This window comes from Meleagris gallopavo, chromosome 29, assembly GCF_905368555.1.
Source record: "Meleagris gallopavo chromosome 29, MGAL_WU_HG_1.1, whole genome shotgun sequence".
Lineage (NCBI taxonomy): Eukaryota > Metazoa > Chordata > Aves > Galliformes > Phasianidae > Meleagris > Meleagris gallopavo.
Genome location: NC_139432.1, coordinates 1,041,889 through 1,060,488, shown reverse-complemented (window position 1 = coordinate 1,060,488; position 18,600 = coordinate 1,041,889). Strand labels below are relative to the sequence as shown.

General features: G+C 61.3%; 1 protein-coding gene across 1 annotated transcript; it reads right to left on the bottom strand.

Moving 5' to 3' along the window:
• Positions 1 to 219: 219 nt before the first annotated feature.
• Positions 220 to 17,776, bottom strand: FMNL1 (formin like 1). Its single transcript, XM_085211326.1, is given in 29 exon segments — positions 220 to 326; positions 679 to 802; positions 1,018 to 1,116; positions 1,367 to 1,468; positions 1,600 to 1,763; positions 1,875 to 2,004; positions 2,445 to 2,525; positions 2,618 to 2,686; positions 2,773 to 3,007; positions 3,123 to 3,325; positions 3,871 to 3,992; positions 4,086 to 4,250; positions 4,253 to 4,384; positions 4,624 to 4,843; positions 4,944 to 5,045; positions 5,148 to 5,297; positions 5,405 to 5,515; positions 5,926 to 6,000; positions 6,330 to 6,423; positions 6,495 to 6,571; positions 6,850 to 6,938; positions 6,941 to 6,957; positions 8,418 to 8,558; positions 8,773 to 8,856; positions 9,460 to 9,572; positions 9,574 to 9,708; positions 10,003 to 10,086; positions 17,293 to 17,555; positions 17,760 to 17,776. Coding segments are annotated over 28 exon segments (3,378 nt in total). The 5' UTR covers positions 17,461 to 17,555; positions 17,760 to 17,776; the 3' UTR covers positions 220 to 234.
• Positions 17,777 to 18,600: the final 824 nt, after the last annotated feature.

Below are 18,600 nucleotides of genomic sequence, written 5' to 3'. Positions count from 1 at the left end.
CCGCAGCCTGCCGTGTCCTGCCTGCCCCACTGGTACCCACGCCTGCGGGATGGAACCTTCCCTCACCCCCCTGAGGTGCTCAGAAGCACAACCAGCGGCACACAGGTGGAAGGAAGGAGCCAGGAACAAGCTGTGTGTGCCCCGCTCCCCAGCCCTGCCTGCACCCAGTGCTGGAGATCCGCCGTGCTGCAGCCCCCCCACCTGCACCCCCGCCCCGTTACCTACAGGCAGCCACTACAGGGGACTCTCCTCGCTGAAGCTCACATCGCAGAAGAGCCGGGACGAGCGCTTGCCCGTCCGGGCCGTGAAAGGAACAGTTTTCAGAGCTGAGCACAGCAATCCAGAGACAGCAAGGAGGAAGGAGGGAAGGAAGAAGGAGCAGAACAGGAGGAAGAGCCATGAGACAGGGCAGAGAGGTTGGCTGCCTCGCTGCGTGCGACAGGAAGGTGCCGAAGGTGGGTCTGGGCTCTGCACAGCACTCGGGGGCCCTCCGCTCCTTGCTGACACCCCCATATCCCCGAGGCTGTCCTTGTTGTGCCACAGACTGCAGAGCTGGGGGCCGGGCCCAGAACACAGCTGTGTGATGAGCCATGGCCCCACCCCATGTCCTGACCCCGGGGGCCCTGTGCTGCCACAGCCTGAGCCCCAGGCATGCGGGGGGGATGCCCGGTCGCTCACCTGAAATAATGTCTTCGATGGCCCCGTCTTTGCCTTCATAAATGAGTGGCTCCTTTACCATCTGCTTCTTCTTCAGCTCAGCAATCATGTCCATCTGCTGCCGCTTGGCTTTCTGGAATGGTGACTGCAGAGGGGACAGCAGAGTGAGCAGTGTATCCCCGTGCTGCCCATCTCCCCCAGCCCAGCTGGAAGAAGCCTTTTGCAAAGTCTGTGTGCTCTGGGTGCAGCAAGGCCGCCCCACGAGGGCACAGACAGATCCGGGCTGCTGCCTCCTGGCTGTGGCTGAGTGGGGTTTTCTGGGGCAGCGATGCTGTGGAGCCCTATCCCAGCACCAGGTACCTTCAGGTCGAGCTGTTCCTCACTGCCGGGGCGGCCGGACTCTGCCTCCTTGGCCGCAGCCTCTTGTTTCTTCCACAGCTCGATGTCCTGCTCTGCTTTCTGGGGAGAGGCACAGGGAGGGCTCGCTGAGCTGGGGACTGCTGCAGGGCTGGGGGAGCACAGTGCCCTCCTCCCTCTCCTCGGTGGTCCCCAGCAGCCCAGCCTGGCACCTTCAGGAAGCCAGGATCTGCAGCTGCCCCAAAGGATGACTCCAAGTGCTGGGGTTCATGTGACCAGCGAGCCCCCGGCCTCACTTGTGGCTTCATCCCCTCCCAGTCCCCAGGAACAGGACACCCCAATCCCCTCCTACCTTGTAGGCTCTGATGAAGCGCATGAACATGGGGAAGAAAGTAGTGGGAGGACTGGTCTTGGGATTCTCCCCAAAGTATTCCACAGCCGACTCATAGGCCTCCTGTGAGCAGAGGCAGAGATATGGGGGCTGGGGGCTGGCAGCAACCCTCCCACAGCCTTTCCCGTGGGGCACAGGCGTGAGCAGAGAGCACCTCGTGGATCCCTACACAGGACTGGGGGCCCAACACCCACCTTGGCAGTTTTGCTGTCGGCCTGCAGCTTCTCCATCAGCTCCGTGTTGGCCTTGAGGAACTCCTTGAGCACAAGGCTGTCGTCCTGCCGCATGAACTCCTTGCGGGTGAGCTCCATGCCCTGCTGCAGGCTCCGCACGTCCTGCAACACGCCGTCCAGGGACACTGCGGGGAGGGCGGTCAGCAACCAGCTCCAGGGTCAGGGCGGGCTCAGACTGTCCCCAGGTGGGGGCTGCACCTGCCATGGCCCCCCAACCCCCTGCCCACAGGTGCTACCTGTGCCCGCCTTGTCAAGGAAATGCAGCTCGGTGTGGAAGCCGGTCAGCTCGGGGTACTTCTCTGTGATCACCCGCACCAGGTAATGCAGCAGTGTCTGCTTACGGTCTGTTGATTTCATCTCCAGCAGCTGAGAGAGAGCAGCGTTAGCCCTGCCCTGCATCCCACTGCCCAATGCCCCCTGCTTGGGGTTGCCCTCATTCCTCATAGCTGGTTCCCATGTCCTTCTGTGCACACACACTCTTCCATCTCCACACCTGCTCCTTGTGTCCCTCCATCCCCACAGCTGCTCTCTATATCCCTTCAAACTCCATGGTTAGTTCTCACACCCCCCAAACCCCACAGCCAGTCCCCACCTCCCTCCATCTCGATACCTGCTCCAATGTATCCCTCTGTCCCCACAGCTAGCTCTGTCTCTCCCATCCCTACAGCGGCTCCCCACACCCCTCCACCCCACGGCTGCCTCCCATGTCTCCCCCACTCACAGCATGTCACTGCATCCCTCTGCTCCCATGGTGTGTCCCCATGCAGTGACACTGCCTGCACACACCGGACCCGCACCCAACGTACCGCATCCAGGCTCTGCAGGCGGAAGCCATAGGCTGCCCCACGCTTGCTGCTGTTCATGTAGTTCCCAAAGGCCAGGACGATCTGAGGAGACACCCCAGGCAGGTCGGCATCACACCCCAGCAGCCCCCTATGCCCCCACTGTCCCCCATAGGGCTGCCCCTCACGCCCCTCACCTCAAGGATGTTGCGCAGCTTGCTGGAGGACTTGAGGGACATGGAGGCAGCGATGATGGCGTTGAGTTGCTGTGGGTGGAAGGGAAGCGCATGAGTCTCACTGCAGGATGCCACCTCCTCGCAGCCCCCCCAGCGCCGCCCACAGCCCCACACACCGGCATGAGCAGCTGGGCCGTGTCGCTGAAGTTGCCCAGGAAGATCATGACGTTCATGCGCTCAGCCAGGCGCGGGATCTTGCTGAAGCGGATCATGAACTGGTCCTCCTCTGAGAGCTCCTCCGCAGGCTGCTGCTCCCGCTCGAACTTCCCGATGAGCGTCCGCTCGTACTCAGTGGGCAGGAAGCGCAGCAGCAGCTCCAGAAAGTCGAGGCTCAGCGCCTGCTGGTCGTACCTGCAGCACAACGGGCTGCACCCCACCACCACCACCACCACCCCAAAGCGCAGCCCGCCCTACGCCACCCCAAGCACTCAGTGCGACCTCATCCCACCGAGGAGGGGACACTCACGTCTCAATGGCCGTGCAGATGTCCTGGATGCTGCGGCCGCCTTTGCGGAGTGTGATGGCCAGGTTCTTGGCCCTGTTGGACTCCATGAGTGTGACCTTGCTGGGGGCTTTCTGTGTGGCCTTCACCTTTAGGGCACTGATGTCCAGGCCGGGGCCCTGCGCTTTGGTCTTGAACTGTTCCTCAAAGTCACTCATGTCCAGCTCCTGTGGGGACACAGGGCTGAGGGCACTGGTGGGGGCTGCGGTGGAACGCAGGGGATGGGGCTGCGGCAAGAGGACTGTGACAGGACAAGTAGGACAAGGAAGAGGATGAGGATGGAGGGGAGGGGATGAGGAGGAGGAAGAGGAGAGGGGATGGGGACAGAACAGGGATAGGACAAGAGGACAAGGATGGAATAATGAGGGGGTAAGGGAACAAAGTGAGGGGAGTGGGATAAAGGCAAAGGATGAAGAAGAAGGTGTAAGCAGAATGAGAGGATGAAGATGGAGTGAGAAGACAAGGAGGGGCGACAGGAAGATGACAGGGCAGATCCTGCGTTGCTTCCCTCCATCATGCTGACCTCCATCTCCCCTGAGGCTGCAGCCCCGTGAGGCAGTGACACAGATGGGTGCCACATGGGCGTAGGTTCAAAGCCAGCACGGCCGCAATGCGGGTGCACGGGGTAACGTCAGTGCGGCTGCAGCAAGGACTTGGGTGCCAGCCATGCTGAGCCCCCTCCTCCCAACCCCCCCTGCCCACGTGGCCTCACCTGCAGCACTTTCTCATCGTTGAGCTCGGTGAAGACAGTGCCGTCGATCTGGCTCGGTTTCAGTGCAACCCAGTTGAACACAGGCATGCGGAACTTGGTTTGGATCGGCTTCTTCACCTTCACTGCAGGGTGAGAGCAGGGCAGTGTCACTGGGGGGGCAAGCCCCAGCCCAGTGTGCTCACAGAAACATCCCAGCATTCCCAGGACCAACTCACCTGAACCGTTGGTGGGGGGGGGGGCACCTGGCCCAGCATGGGGCTGCCCACCGAGCGGTGGGAGTGGCGGTGGGGGTGGCACAGGGCCCTCTGGGCCCCCAGGGAGCGGCGGGGGTGGTGGGGGTACCTGGGCACCTGGCAGTGGAGGGGCTGGGGGGGCGTGATGCCTGTGGGCAGTGGGGGAGCGGGAGGCACGGGGGGCCCAGGCTCAGCCCCAGGCAGCGGCGGGGGGGGTGGCGGTGAGGGTGGTGGTGGGGCAGCGGGTGCTGGGGCAGGAGATGGAGCTGGAGCCGGAGTATCTGCAAACAGAAAGAAGTGCGTGAGTTGACGCTACAGCTGGACACGGGGACACTGCCAAGATCCCACTGCCACCACGTGATCCCACATCCCTGGGCACATCCCCGCACCCCCCACCTCAGTGTCCTTTGCTGCGCCCCAAACACACTGCTACTCCTCCTCCATGCCACCTGTCCCAAACATGAGATGAGGGACATCGGGGACACGGCAGGCAGCCACCATTTCCCTGCACCCATGGTACCTGTGCTGGTGGCGGTGGCCTCTCTGGTAACCATGGGGGCTGCTGTAGTTTCTATGACGACAGGGACAATTTCGATGGCGACGTCTCCATCGGGCCCACGCAGGATCTGCACTAACCCCTTCTCCTCCAGCTCCGCCAGCCGCCGCTCCAGCGCCAGCCGGTAGCACTCCTGTGGCTGCGGGGTCGGCGGGCTGGGCGGCCGTGGCGGGCTGAGCTGCTCCTGCAGCGGAGACAAAACCCAGCGCGTCACCAGTGTCCCCCTCACAACCCAAACGAGGCTCCCCGTGCACGGCAGCACCGCAGCACCCACGGGCGCTCACCCGCAGCGCCTCCAGCTCCCGCCGCGCCTGGCTCAGCTGCTTCTCCAGCTCCGCTATCTTGGCCATGGAGTCGTTCTCTGCATCCTGCAGCTTCTCCGTCAGCTGTGTGGGATGAGGGATGAGGCGCTGTCGCTCAGCCGCGGCCGCCACCCGCCCCGAGCGGGGTTTGCGTCAGCAGCTCCGGCCCCCGCGCCCACGTCCCACCTGGCTGACGTGCTCCTCCAGCTCCTCCATGTGCTCCAGCACGGCCGTCTTGGTCTCTGAGTCCTCCAGCATGGCCCCCACGTCAAAGACGTTGTCCAGGTAGGCTTGGATCTGTACCTGCAGCTTGTCGCTCTCGGTGAGACGCAGGCTCTGCCATGGGACAGCCGGTGTCACGGCCGGTGACAACCACAGCGTCCGCCGCCCCCATCCCACCGCCAGGATCATGGAGAGGTTTGGGGAAGTGCAGCACCACCCACCTCCAGGTACTGGTCGAGCCCCAGGTGGGTGAACTCGTACTGCAAGAAGACGCGGAAGTTCATGTTCTCCACCGAGTGCACCACGATGTTGATGAACTGCATGCAGGCGACCTGCAGGATGGGGGCAGGCTCAGCGCAGCCCTGGGCACAGCATGGTGGCCCTGGGGACACAGTTCCCTGTGGGCTGCGTGGTGGCTTCACTGTCTTGGGAAGCTGGGAAACAGCCAGCTGCTCAGCAGCCCTTGGCTACGCATCGGTCTGGGGACACAATGGTGGCTCAGTGGCCCACAGGCACAGAATGGCATGCTGGCTCGGAGACACAACGCCCTGGGGACAGCACAGCCATCTGACAGCCCTTGGGACCCTGGGGAGGGACCAGCAGCTCCTGGGGACATAGCACACTGGGGACAGCCCCATATGTGGAGACACAGCCAAGAGGCCTGGTGGACCATGGGAGCTGCCCCCAAGGCAGGAGGCTGCAGGTCCTCAGGCTGCGAGTCCCCTGCCTTATGGACACTCACCATGAAGTCGATGTTGCTGTCCTCATTTCGGAAATACTCCATCAGTTTCTCAAAGCGGTTCTTCTCGCCGCAGACCTGGAGTGGGAGCAGGGGCTGAGGGCTGGGAAGGGCAGGGACAGAGTGGGCAGCTCTGGCGGTGTCAGGGCAGCATGTGCCACTGCCAAGGCCTCTCCAGCCCTGCTGGGTGCTGCTCAGTGCCATGGTCCAGCTGGGACGTGGCCCTGGAGACAAATGCTGGCATGGGGACATCGATCCCAACAATTCAAGTGGCCTCACATGAGTTAGGAGATGAGAATTTTTAGGATCAAGGGTGTTCCAATGGGGCAGGGCTCTGCTGCACAAAAGGAAACTGAGGCAAAAGCACAGGTGTCATCATGGGGACACTATCCCTGCTGGAGACCCACCTCCTTGAAGTTGTCAAAGGCAGCGAGGATAATGTCATGGCCACCTCGGACCAGGCAGACAGCAGCCAGCAGCTCCAGCACGAGGGCCTTTGTCCTGTGGGGACACAGGGATGAACCTGGGCTGTGGGATGTGTGAGGGGACAGGGGACAGGGGACAGATCCTACCTGGCATTCCTGTTGTTGAGGCTGAGGGTGATCTCGTTGACACAGGCTGGGTGGTTCATCACCAAGCTGAAGCCAGACTGGGGGGAAAAGGATTATGAATGAGGTCAGGCATCCTCTGGCCCACCCCAAGGATGCCAAGGATCCTGTGACATGTCCCTGCCATGGTCCCACTGTACAGGTGGCTGAGTGAGGACGTTTGAGTCAAAGATTGGGTATCCCTATGCCATTAGAGCTTGGGGACAGTGGATGTGTACTCCTCCTCCTCACTCCATCCCAGTGCCCTGAAGAGGGCAGCACAGGGGCTGGAAGCTTTTAGGGGCCCTCAGAGATCCCTGAGCATGTTGCCAGTGCCCACCTGGTAGTTCATGATGGCACGGAGACACATGATGCAGACATGGACATCATCCTTCTGGTTGACGATGCGAGAATTCCTCAGTGCCTTCTGCTGTGCGAGGGGTTGAGCCTGCCAGGCAAGGAGGCGGCTGAGCAGGGGGCAGCTGGGGGCAGTTGGGGGGCGCAGCGCAAGCAGGGCAGGGGCAGCGCGGGGGTGGGCGGCCAAAGGGGTCAGGCAGTGGCCTTGGTGGCCCTGGGCTCACCAGCCAGCAGCAGAAACCCAGAGACCAAGCCAGCTGCATCCCAAAAGGAGGGAGACCCCATGTCTGGCTCAGTGGCCATTCCCATCTGCAAGCCCAAGGAATGGCACCAGGAGTGGGCCATGGTGGGGCCGAAGTGGCAGGAAGGCCAGGTGCCCTTCATGCATGGGTGGTCTCGGAGGCTCACCGGGGCGAATAGGAGCTGCCGGGTGACCTGGGGCAACTGTCCCCATCGCTGCCCGGGGCGCTGCAGGGGACGCTGGGGTGGACGTGGTGGAGGAGGGTGTGGATGTGTTGGTTCGAGAGGCAGCAGCTGGAGGCACGTTAGAGCCTGCAGGACAGGAGGGAGAAACAGGGCTCCCGCGCGGCCCATGGGATGGCTGGGGCACAGAGCTGGGGGCCAGGGGAACACAGGTAAGGGGCAAGCAGGGTGACTGCTGCCGCTCACAGGGGCTGGCATCAAGCACCAAAGTGCTGCCGTTCGAAGCCTGTGACCAGACTGAGGCATGGCGGGTGACAAAGGGCTGGGACCCCGCGGGTGCCACATCCGAGCCATCGCTCCTGACCTGTCCCTGGGGCTGGGGGCACACCGGCTCCTCCGGAGGTGCTGCCAGGTGGCGAGAGGCCCTGCGGTCCTGAGGGAGCCCTCAGCCACGCTATGACAGATGTCTCCCTTCCCTGGGTAGCCACAGCTGGGTGTCCCCTCAGACCGCCCTGACTACTGGGGATGACTGCAGCAAGTCAGGGGGGTCTGCACCGCCCCACTGGGGCATCTGCCACACCAGGGGCATCTGCCACACCAGCACCCCGGCCCCATCACCTACCGTGAGCACATCCCCCGGCAGCGTGCAAGAGAAGAGCGGGGTTAGAAGAGGGCTGCAGGGTTAGCAAGCGAGAGCTGCCAGCCGGCTGGGCCCGCTCAGAGGGCACAGGCCTGGTCACATTCAAACCCTCATTGTTTTTAAACCCTCCCATGCCCAATGAAGCAGTGGGTTGGAGATTTGCTCCCCTAAATCTCAAGCAGCTCTGATTTTGCTCATTCAAAGATCACCCCACTCCTGCTTTTGGCCATGGCATCCCACAGCAGGGAGCAATGCTGAGAATGGATCCAATCGTGCTTCTGCCCTGCCTCCGAGCAGGGTTTATCCACTGCTGGGAGCACACGTGGCTTTGTCCCTCCTCAATCCCCCACGCAGTGATGGGAATCCATTTTTAGGACCAGGACTGCATCTCCCTGCCGAGCCCCTCTCAGAGCTGGCACAGCACGGCATGGCGGGGCCAGGGGGCAGCAAGGCAGAGTGGGGTCCGGTGCTGGGGTGCTGCATGTTACCTGACAGTGAGGTGCCGCACTTTGGAGATGCTGTGTGTGGGAGATGAGGAGTTGCTTTTGCTCAGATCCTCAACTGACCGCTCCAGGGGTTTGCCCTTTTCAGAGCCCGGGCTGCCGTTCTCAGTGCTCTCCATGTCATACCTGGTGGCCCATGTGGGGACAGGAACAGATGGGCAAGGAGAAACCTCAGTGCCAGCAGACACATGGGGACACCCAGGGCTGTGAACGTGGTCTGTTCAGAGCCCCCCAAGCCTGCCAGCCCCTCTGAGCCTGACTCCAGCCCAGTGATGGAGCATCAGGGCAGGGGATCAGGGGAAATGGGGTTGTTGGAATGCCAGTGGCAGTGGGGACGTACGCGACAGAGCACTGGGCAAAGGCGAGGTACTCCAGCAGCACGTCCAGCCCCTTGTTCTCCTCGTTGAGAAACTCCTGGACCCAACTGGGGAGAAGAAGTGTTAGTGGGGTATTCCAACCCTTCTCTTCCTCCCATCTCCCCTTCCACATCCCCAGCAGAGCCTCCCTAGGGTGGGGAAGGCAACTAGGCACACCCTGGCCAGATGTCCCCAGACATTATGTTAGGACATGCAGGGGACGTGGCACCATGTGCCACCTCTCCAAGACAGGTGGGTGTCACACAAAACCCCAGCGCCTGACCTGCAAGGGACACAGCCCACGGGCTCTGCTGCCACCCCTAAGGAATAGCCCAGCCTTGGGCAGCAGGTCCCCATGCCCAGATAAGAACACAGGCAACCCTCATGCCACAAGGAAGCAGGGCACCCAGTGTGGGGGGCAGGGTCTTACTTGGGACCCATGGGTGGCAATGAACTGGCATGGCCAAAATGGGAACTGGGATCTGCAGCAGTCAGAGCACAGCTGGCTGCTGCCTCAGCACCTCCATCCTCTCATCAGAGTCCTCCCAAACACGCAGGATGAGGCTACCAGCCTCCACCTGTGCCTCCAAATCACACTGTCATCCCCACAGCCAGAAGCCATCAGCACATGAGCCTCTGCCCCAGTCATGTCCATGATCACCACTCCTTACCCAATGTAGTTGGTCCTCAAGGAAATCTCCAGCTCCCGGAGCACCTGTGTTGACTCCTGCACTCGCCGCTTGAACTGAGGGAACAGGGACAGCCGAATGGTCACTAGGCTGGTGACCAGCACAGGGGAACAAAGGCAGACTCACAAGGTGTAAGGCAGCCCTCACCTTCCTGCTCACACCGCCTGTGTCCAAGTAGCTCTTCAGCTTCTGGATGTAGGCAGACGGCGGGTTTTTCACCTGGAAACGCTCCTACAAACCACACAGAGAGACTGAAGCCAGGACATCTGCATCCAGCATGGGGAAATGTCCCAGCTCCCAGCGCTGCCCAGAAGCACAGCAGCCACCCACCCCCCCGTACTGCAGATGGCCGCCTATAAATGTTTAATCAGGTTAATAAGCTGCTGTCTCACTAATGGAGATGGATGCCAGCACTCAGATCCACCGCTTCAGCCTCATGTACCAGCAGCCACCAACTGTGAGTGGCATTTGGGAACAGGGCCAGGAGCAAAGCCAGCAAGGTGCCATGCAGCACTCAGACCTCACCTGGTCACAAACAAGCTCCCACTTCTTCTCATTGTCGTACTGGCTGAGCAGCTTCATCTTGTCCGGGGGCAGGTTCATGGAGCTCTGTGGGGAGACAGGTGTCAGGGGCACGGCTGTCCCCAGAGTCCCCTCTGGGCACAGGGTGCTCCCCATTCATTCAGCACCCTGTGCCTGTTTGCTGCTGGGACCATGGGGACATTGCCGTCCCCAGGATGTGTTCATGTCACCATCAGGCATCACAGACCCATCAGCAATGTTCCATGTCCAAGGGTGTCTAGGATCCCCACTGCAGAGGGCACAGGAGCTGGAGGACAGGAGATGCTCGGGGGAACTGAAGTCACCCCTCCATGTCACAAGGGCACAAAACTCTCGGCCTCAGCCAGCCTGGATCCAAGTCCAGCAGCACCAGCACCTTGCATGGTGACCCAGGCTGGGGGCGTGGCTGAGCCTCCACGGCCTGAGGGTGACGGATGGCCCTGAGCCCTGCCGCAGGCACACAACAGGCCCGGATGGTGAAATCAGTGTTTATTTTGGACACGATCTGAGGGTGCTGCATGTCACCACGTCCCTTCGTGCCAGTGTTGCACAACCCAGCCGCGCCGCCTCCCCACCCAGCAGCCTCTCCACCACCGCGGTCGCCCGAGCAGGACGTGACGTGGTTTCCGCTCCCCAAATGGCAGAGGCAGCCACCAGAACTGCTCCTCACCAAGTCTGGGGGCCCTGGGACACCCCAGGCTCAGCTCCTGCCTGCAAGGCACCGAAGTGCAGAATGCCAGCACATCTCAGGGGTGTGGGGACACTGCAGGGCGACCTCAGAGCCTTGGGGGAGCCCCCACTGTGCCTCGGGCACGGCACACATGCCTCAAGTTTAAAAGGTTTGAGATTTGATTTCCCAAAAGAGGAATTTCTCGGAGATTCAGCCCCAAGAAAAGCAGGAGCAGAGCCTGGAAAAGCCATGGCCTGGCAAGACAGAGCGACGGCACATGGAGACAGTGCACAGATCCAACCCTGTTGAGTCAGCTTAACCTCCAGTTTTGGGGTACCCCAGCACAGGCATGTAAGGTGCAGTCACCAGTGGGCACAGCCCTTGGGACACCAAATCCCTGGGGAATCCCACAAGAGTTTGGCCAGGATTTGAGCCCATCAGGGAGGGATGCAGGCAGCCACAGAGGAGCCCATGAAAGAGGAGAAGTGCCAACAAGTCAGGAAGGACCGGAAACCTCAGCGCCCACCTCCCACCAACGACCTGTTGGGCTGCTTTTGCAACAAACCAAACCAGGGCGATGGGGGAAGGAAGGAGCCTGCACAGAGGCCGAAGCCATGGTCATTGAGTTGCCTGGAGCCCCAGGCCACCACGTCAAGCCGGTGTTTGGCTGGATTTGGCCAGGCTGCCTGGAGCCAGCTCCTCCTTCCCACCTGTCCACAGCGGATGAGCTCAGCACCAACACCAAAATTATGTGGCGAGGCCACAGACAGCCTCACTGCGAGGCCACCAGGCTGCATCGGAGTGGCCGGATGGGCCCTGGGACAGGCAAGGCAGTGACACATCCCAGGTTGCTGCACAGGACCTGCCATGGGTGACTGACACCCCCACTGCTTTTCCTGAATATATCATAGATATCATAGAATCATAGATTCTCCTGGTTATGTGAACAGATGGGACCCTGCAAACCCCAAGCCCACAGCACATCTATAAGCTTTGCACTGGGCTGTTCCAAAGGCTGAACACAGAATGTCCTGAGCTGGAAGGGACCCATAGAGATCAGCGAGTGCAAATCCTGGCTTCCCACAAGACAATCTAAAAATTAAACCAGCAGGGCCTGATTTTACCAGCTGTGGAGCTTTGAAAAGCCAGGAACAAGCCTCTCTGATGGGACAGAGCCTTGTATGGACTCCCTGCCCCAAGGATGCAGAGTGGGATGTCAGAGATGTCCCTACAGAGGTGGCCATGCTTGGGCTCTGCCACCAACCCCTGCTGTCCCCATGAGGGCACAGCCCCTTCCTCACAAAGCAGGGCTGGGCCCAGGGGCAGGATGTGGCAGTCTGGGTTACAAACAGGGTGGTGGATGCCTTCCCCACAGAGGCACGTGGTGCAGGGGAAGGAAGTGGCCTCCTACCCAGGACACTCTGCTGTGGTCCGTGGCGTCAGCCAGGAGCTGGTTCTCACTTCCTGATGGAGGCCCTGGTGCTGCTGGGGGCGTGGGGCAGAGTGGGAGATGTGATGCAAGGAGACCTTGCAGGTGGTAAAGGCAGGATTCAGCGCTCCTCCTTGGGTGATAGGGATGGTGAGGACAAGGATGGAGGGGACAAGGGGACTTACCCCAGCAACCACATCCCAGACTGGCACCCTCATCCCATCCAGCATCCATGTCAAGCCCATCTCCATCCCACTGTGCCACGGGGTGCACCCACAGCAGGCTGCACATCCCACGAGGGCAGACACAGCTGCTGAGCAGCACTGCTGCCTGCCGTGCTCCAGGCAGCCTGAACAGATGCACCAAGTGTCCCTCAAGGGCCCAACATCTCCAGCGCCTGCAATGACATCTCAGCAACGCCCTGGCTGGAGGTGGCTGGCTGGGACACTCACCACAGCCAAAGCCAGCATGGGGAGAACTTGCTGCAGGGTTATGCAGGGACTTACCCTGCACCTGAAACCAGACAGGGGGAGGCAAAGCAGCACCTACATCATTTCCCACTACAAAAAGGACTTCTGGTTGTACAACAGCAGCATGAGGCCATGCAGAGGAACCCTGATGGGTTCTGGGTGTCAGGCACTCCCTTTTTATTTCACACCCCAAGCAGCTTCAAGCAGGGCCAGTCTCTACACTCTGAGAGCAAATTAAAAGCATCCACCACGGAAGTGTTAACTCTGCAAAACACACGCAGTGCTGCTGTTGCTGGTTGGCTGCCCGGACAGCTCGAGTGAAACCCAGACTGAAACAAGATGCCCGTTGCTTAGGGATCGTGGCTGAGCTGCTGAGGCGTCTTCTGTGGTTTCCCGACCTGCACGGGGCTGGAGAGAGAGGGGCAGCGTGTGGGGCTGAGAGCTGGAGGCTCACGTGCAGATCTATGTGAGCAGCAGTGTCAGGGCACATGGCAGACGCAGAGCCACGCAGCAGCAATGGGAAGCTGCTCCCAGCTCACTGTAAAGGCACAGATGCTGGGCAGCAGCGACAGGACAGCACCCCAGCTCAAGGCCACAAGGAAGACTGATGACAGTAGAAAGGTGGGCTGACAGCCAACGGGATGTGCCAGTCCCAGGATGCTCCAACCCTTGTGGTGATGCTATGAAGGTGATGCTCCTGCCAGGCAGGGCTGGGAGCATGCCTGCTCTGTGGCACAGCTCTTCCTGCATTGTCCCCCCAGTAACAGGCACCAGCACCATCTGCTCCAGCAAGCACATCTCTCCTTGCTACGCTGACGCGGCACAGAGGCCACAACCTCTTCCCAAGGCTCAGTGCCAGGTACCGGAGCAGCCTGGGCTCTCCCAAACCCCAGCACACAGCTACCAGGGCTGGGCAGCACTCCCAGAAGCACTTCACCCTGCGAGGGAGTCCCATGGCCAGGTCCCAAACCTGCCAGGTGTCAGAGGGAAAAGCTGGCAGGGAAGCAGGCAACACCCCACCAAGGGCCAGAGCCCACCCCAAAGGAGGGTAAGGAGTTGCTAAGGGACAGGCACTGCTACCAGGCAGCTGCGGCCAAAGCCTCCCTGCTGCCTGCTGCTCCCGGCTCTATTTTAAGCACAAGCAGAAGCTGCTCTGAGCACACGGCGGGGAAATGAGACTTGTCAGCCACACTCACCTCCCCACCGAGTGCCCGCCTGGTGCCAGCATGGAGGGGGGATCCCCACATCAGGACACCCTCCCGATTCAGCCAAGGTCTGAGCCAGACACACAACACAGGCTTCCTTCCCATCACCGTGCTGCGCGGGCAAACGTCCCTCCATGGGGACACTGGGGACATCAGCAGAGCTGCACAGGAGCCCTGGCAGCATGGCACCGTCCCGCATGCTGCTGTGCTGTATGGGGACCAGGCTGGGGATGGATCCAGCAGGAAGCAGGGCATCGTTTCCCTTTCGTGGGTGAGACCCCCCTGCACACAGCACGGCTGCAGCTGGGGCTCACTGTGACCGACCTCAGCGCCGCGCTCCGGCCAACGGTACATCTGCAAACATCTGCAGGGTGACGTTTGCTGGTTCCCCAGGACAACTGCAAATGCACACCAGTGGCTCCCGGCCACGCGGGGCCCTGCGGCACACCATGATTCTTCAGCAACGTGAAGTTTTTGAGGTCTCCCGGTTTCCATCTCTGCCCTACAGGCTGCCCTGATTTCACAGAGCATTTGCTGATTTTAGGTGATACCAGCAGCTAAACAAGGGCTCTGGGGGAATCTGCCACCCGGCTCCTCGAGGGCTCGGAGAGTTTTTAGGTCTCTGCCCCTTCAGATGTGGCTGATCTCTCTTCCGGTCCCCAGAGGGGCCAAAGCAAAGCTCTCGTGACCAGCTGAGCAGGGAGCTGCCACGGCTCAGCAGCAAAATCTCACAGCAGGATCAGCACCGTCCCCATCTCAGAGCCCTCGCAGCTATTTTTGGATGCTCAGGCAGCCCAGCTGTGGTTCACCTCCACCACACCCCCATCTCACCGCTTCGTGTAAGCCCCCCCTGGACTTTTGTTTGCTTCTTGATATGTAAAGAGGAAGAACAACACTGCCCTGAACACACACACCTACATACCCCTGGCCCAGCAGCCAGAGACTGACTCCTTCCTCCTCCTGTCCCCATATCTCCTAACTCCACAGCCACGCCAGCGCTTCCCAAATTGCTTGGCACAGAAACAGCCCTGCCATCCCTCTGCCAATGCAGCATCTGTCACGGTGCCCTAGCTGGGAACAAGCCAGAATTTCTGCAGTAATACAGAATTCCCCGTTTCTGAGCACACGGTGGCAGTTGGGACCCCCAAGACCTCGATGTTGGCCTGACAGCCCTGGGCTGACTTTCAACCTGGCTTTTTTCCAGTAGCTCTCCCAGTTTGGGATGCCTGCCCAGAAACTGGTTTGCACCGATGCGCTCTCACAACACCACGATGCAGCAGCCCTGCTATGGCACTGCTGTCCCCAGTGTGCGATGGACCCAGGTCGTGTCCCAGCAATAGCACAGATGGATCACCAGCGCACCACTTCACACCTTATTGCTAATCCCACACCCTTATAACTAAAGAAGTCAATCTATTAACACCAAGAGTTTGTAGAGGTGATTAAAAATACAGTTGGTATATGAGAGGTATATATGTTGCCATGCTCCCGGCAGCCTGAACAGATGCCACCAAGCATCCCTCAGAGGCCCAACATCTCCAGCACCTGCAGTGACATCTCAGCGATGCCCTGGCAGGAGGTGGCTGGCTGCGACCCTCACCACAGCCAAAGCCAGCATGGGGAGAACTTGCTGCAGGGTTATGCAGGGACTTACCCTGCACCTGAAACCAGACAGGGGGAGGCAGTTGGTGTGGCTGAAGGTCCTTTGTCCCTGTGTTGTGGGGGTCCTGCTGCTCCCCTGCCCTGAGTGGGATGGAAAGAGGGGGAAGGGAGCCTCTGTGAAAGGAGGAAGAGAGATTGGGACAGCCAGTTTCACAAGAAGCCTGGTTCCCGTGTCGCCAAAAGCTGCACACTCGTCCCAGCAGCTCCCTGCCAGGGCTCTGCCAGGGACCCAGGAGGTTTGGGATCTCCACTTTGCCCTTTTTGATCACTTCTCAGTTTAGGCCTTTGAGCCCCTGGAGCACACCTAGGCCCCATCTCACCAGCGGAAAGTGACGTTTCCTGAGGCCTCGCAATCGCAACTGAAGCACCTCAAGGTCCCCATCCCCTTCCTGAAAGCACCGAACGCGTCACCCCAGAGCCATCACAGGCACAGCCACAATCTGAACCTCACCCCGCAGTCTGCACCCAAAGCAAGTGGGCTTTGCTTTGTGGGCACACAGCAAGTCACAGCAAAGCCCCATCCCGGGGGTCCCAGGAGCACCACCCAGACCCTGTGTTGCAGAGCCCTTCGCTGTGATCCCTCTGCAGTGACAGCAAGCCAAAACAGATGCAGAGGAGTCACAGCCTGTGTCTGCAGGCAAAGCAGACACTTCAGCTGCGATGCCTGTCCCCAGTAATCCTCCTGTAATTGCTGCACGGCGGAAAAGCCTGTAAATAATCTGTGCTGGGCCGGGCCGGCGGGTCCTGCCTGCCGCGGGGCCACACACACACACTGCGGAGCATCTCAGGTCACGGCGCCGGTGCTGCTCCGGCCCTCGTTGTGTAACGGCAGCCGCCGGAGCTGAGCCCGCAGCCGGAGCCGGGCTGCTGCTCCCGCACCGGTTCAGGTGAGCACAAGGGCTCACTGCAGGGGATAAGGGGATTAAAGCAGCAAATATGAACGCAGAAAACGTTTCCCTGCTCTCGGTGCATTGCCGACCTGACTTTGCCGTGGAGCTTTTTGGTGAGTGAGGACACACAGGAGCACGACCTTCAGAGCGTGCCCCAGCTCCCCACGTGCGGGGCTTTGCGGGGAGGGAGAGTCGCGCTGCTCTCGCCTCCGCGCTCCGGAGCTGCAGAGGGAGGAAAAGGCCACACCGCTGCGTGCGGGGGAAGGCACAGGCACGGGGACCGCGTCCAGCACAGCTGTACAGCGAAGGTCACGGCCATCCTTCCCCTCCCAAGGACAGAGAGGAGCTGCCAGCAGCTCAATCCAGCGTTGCCGGTGCCCGGCTCAGCTCACCTCCTTCTGCTCTGCCTACTCTTGCGCCTCATGGGGCTGTGGGGCTGCAGGCGGGGGTGAATCGCCCCGCGGCACAGGACAGCCGGCGGTTTGTCCCAGACCACGCAGCGAGGCTGGAGCTGATCTGCCCAGTCCTCACCCCGACGCTGAGATGGAGAGAGAGGGAGGGGGAGAGGGAGAGCGCTGCCGGGATGTGCCGGAGAGGAGCAGGGGAGGAGGTGAGCGAGGCAGGTTGGTATCTGTAGCACCGGTCGCTGCAGCGTGCACGGCTGGCACTGCTCGCCGGCTACGCGCTGCCAGCTCCGGGCCTGCCGCCGGCTCCTCAGCCCCATCCTTGCGGCTGCAGAGCATCCCCGCGGCCGAGGACAGCGTCACCCGAGCACGGAGCTCGGGGCATCCCGCCGGCAGTCCCCGTGAGCAACGGGAGGAGACGGCCCACGCCGCGGGGATGGGAAAGGGGGGGGGGGGGAAAAAAAAAAAAAAAAAAAAAAAGCAGAGAAAAGCCCGGCCAGGACTGCGGCTTCTCCAGGACTCACCAGGACGCGGCTGAAGCGCTCCTCCAGCTCGTCCGCGGCAGGCATGGGCTGCCGGGCGGGCGGCGGCTGCCGCGGTGGGGTGGCGGCGGCGGCGGCGGGGCCCGGAGCCCGGGGGTCTCGGTTCTCTCTGGCCGCAGCCCCCTCCATGCCCCCGGCCGCGTTGCCCATGGCGCTGCCGCCGGGCCCGGGGTGCCCGGGGTGCCGGAGATGGAGAGGAGCGGAGCGGTCACGCTGCAGTGAGCTGGGCTGGGCAGGAAGCGGAGCTGCAGGAGGGATGGGGCGGGTGAGTGTCGGGGTGTTTTTTCCCCTTCTCTGTCTCTCTTCGCCGCTCGCAACTTCTCCTGGGCGTTATTGAGCCGCAAACGCCTCCCCCCCGCCTACACCCCCGCCCCGCGGGCAGGGCTCCGCTGCGCCCCGGTCCCGACCGGCCGCCGTGCCCCCACAGCCCCGCGCCGCAGCCCCGGCACCTGCCGCCCTCCGCCGCAGCCCGGCTCCAGGGTCCCAAAGCCCACGGCTGCGCGGCGCCGGGCTGCGCCTCGGTTTTGGTTTCATTTTAATAATATTTTTGTAAGGAAAGAAAGGAGGGAGGCAGATGGGGCTGGGGAGGGCAGCAAGGACGGCTGGGGGCCCTCCTCTCTTCCTCTTTTCCCCCCGGCTACCAAAGCAGGGAGAGCTGAGGCTGTGCAAACTCATTGCACCTCTGGGCAGGGCTCTGAGCATCCCCAGCAGCAGGGATGGAGCTCCGGGCAGGGCGGCACTGGCACGCCTCAGGGCTGGGGCATGGATGGATGGCAATAGCTGTGCTGTGCTGGTCGATCAGAGATGTGCTGTGACACTGCCCAGCGCCACATTCTGGCTCTGGAGGTGCCTCCCCAGGAGCTGACAGGACGCTCTGTGTGGGGACACCTGCCAGTGACAAGCACAGAACTACCCACTGCCCTCGGTAGAGGATGCAGGAAAGGATGAGGCAGCTGTTCTCACCCCGTTAACATTCAGCTCCTGCTTCCTGACAGCCCTGGCAGTGCAAGGAGCAATTCATCTCCTCATGGCTCCTGCTGCACTGGCATCAATAAATGTAGTTCTGAAAAGCTGCCATTACACGAGCACATTATTTCAGATGAGAGATGGAGATAAAGAGCTGCCGAGGGCCATGTAAGGACAGAGATCGGGACCCCCTGATGTGTGCCAAGGCCCAGCAGCCCTGCACAGCCCCACTCACCCGCCCGGACTCCGATGCTGGCTCCGTGTCTGCCTGGGTGTCGCAGCATCTCCTGATCTGCAAAGTGTGCCTGGTCACCTGCCGAGGTG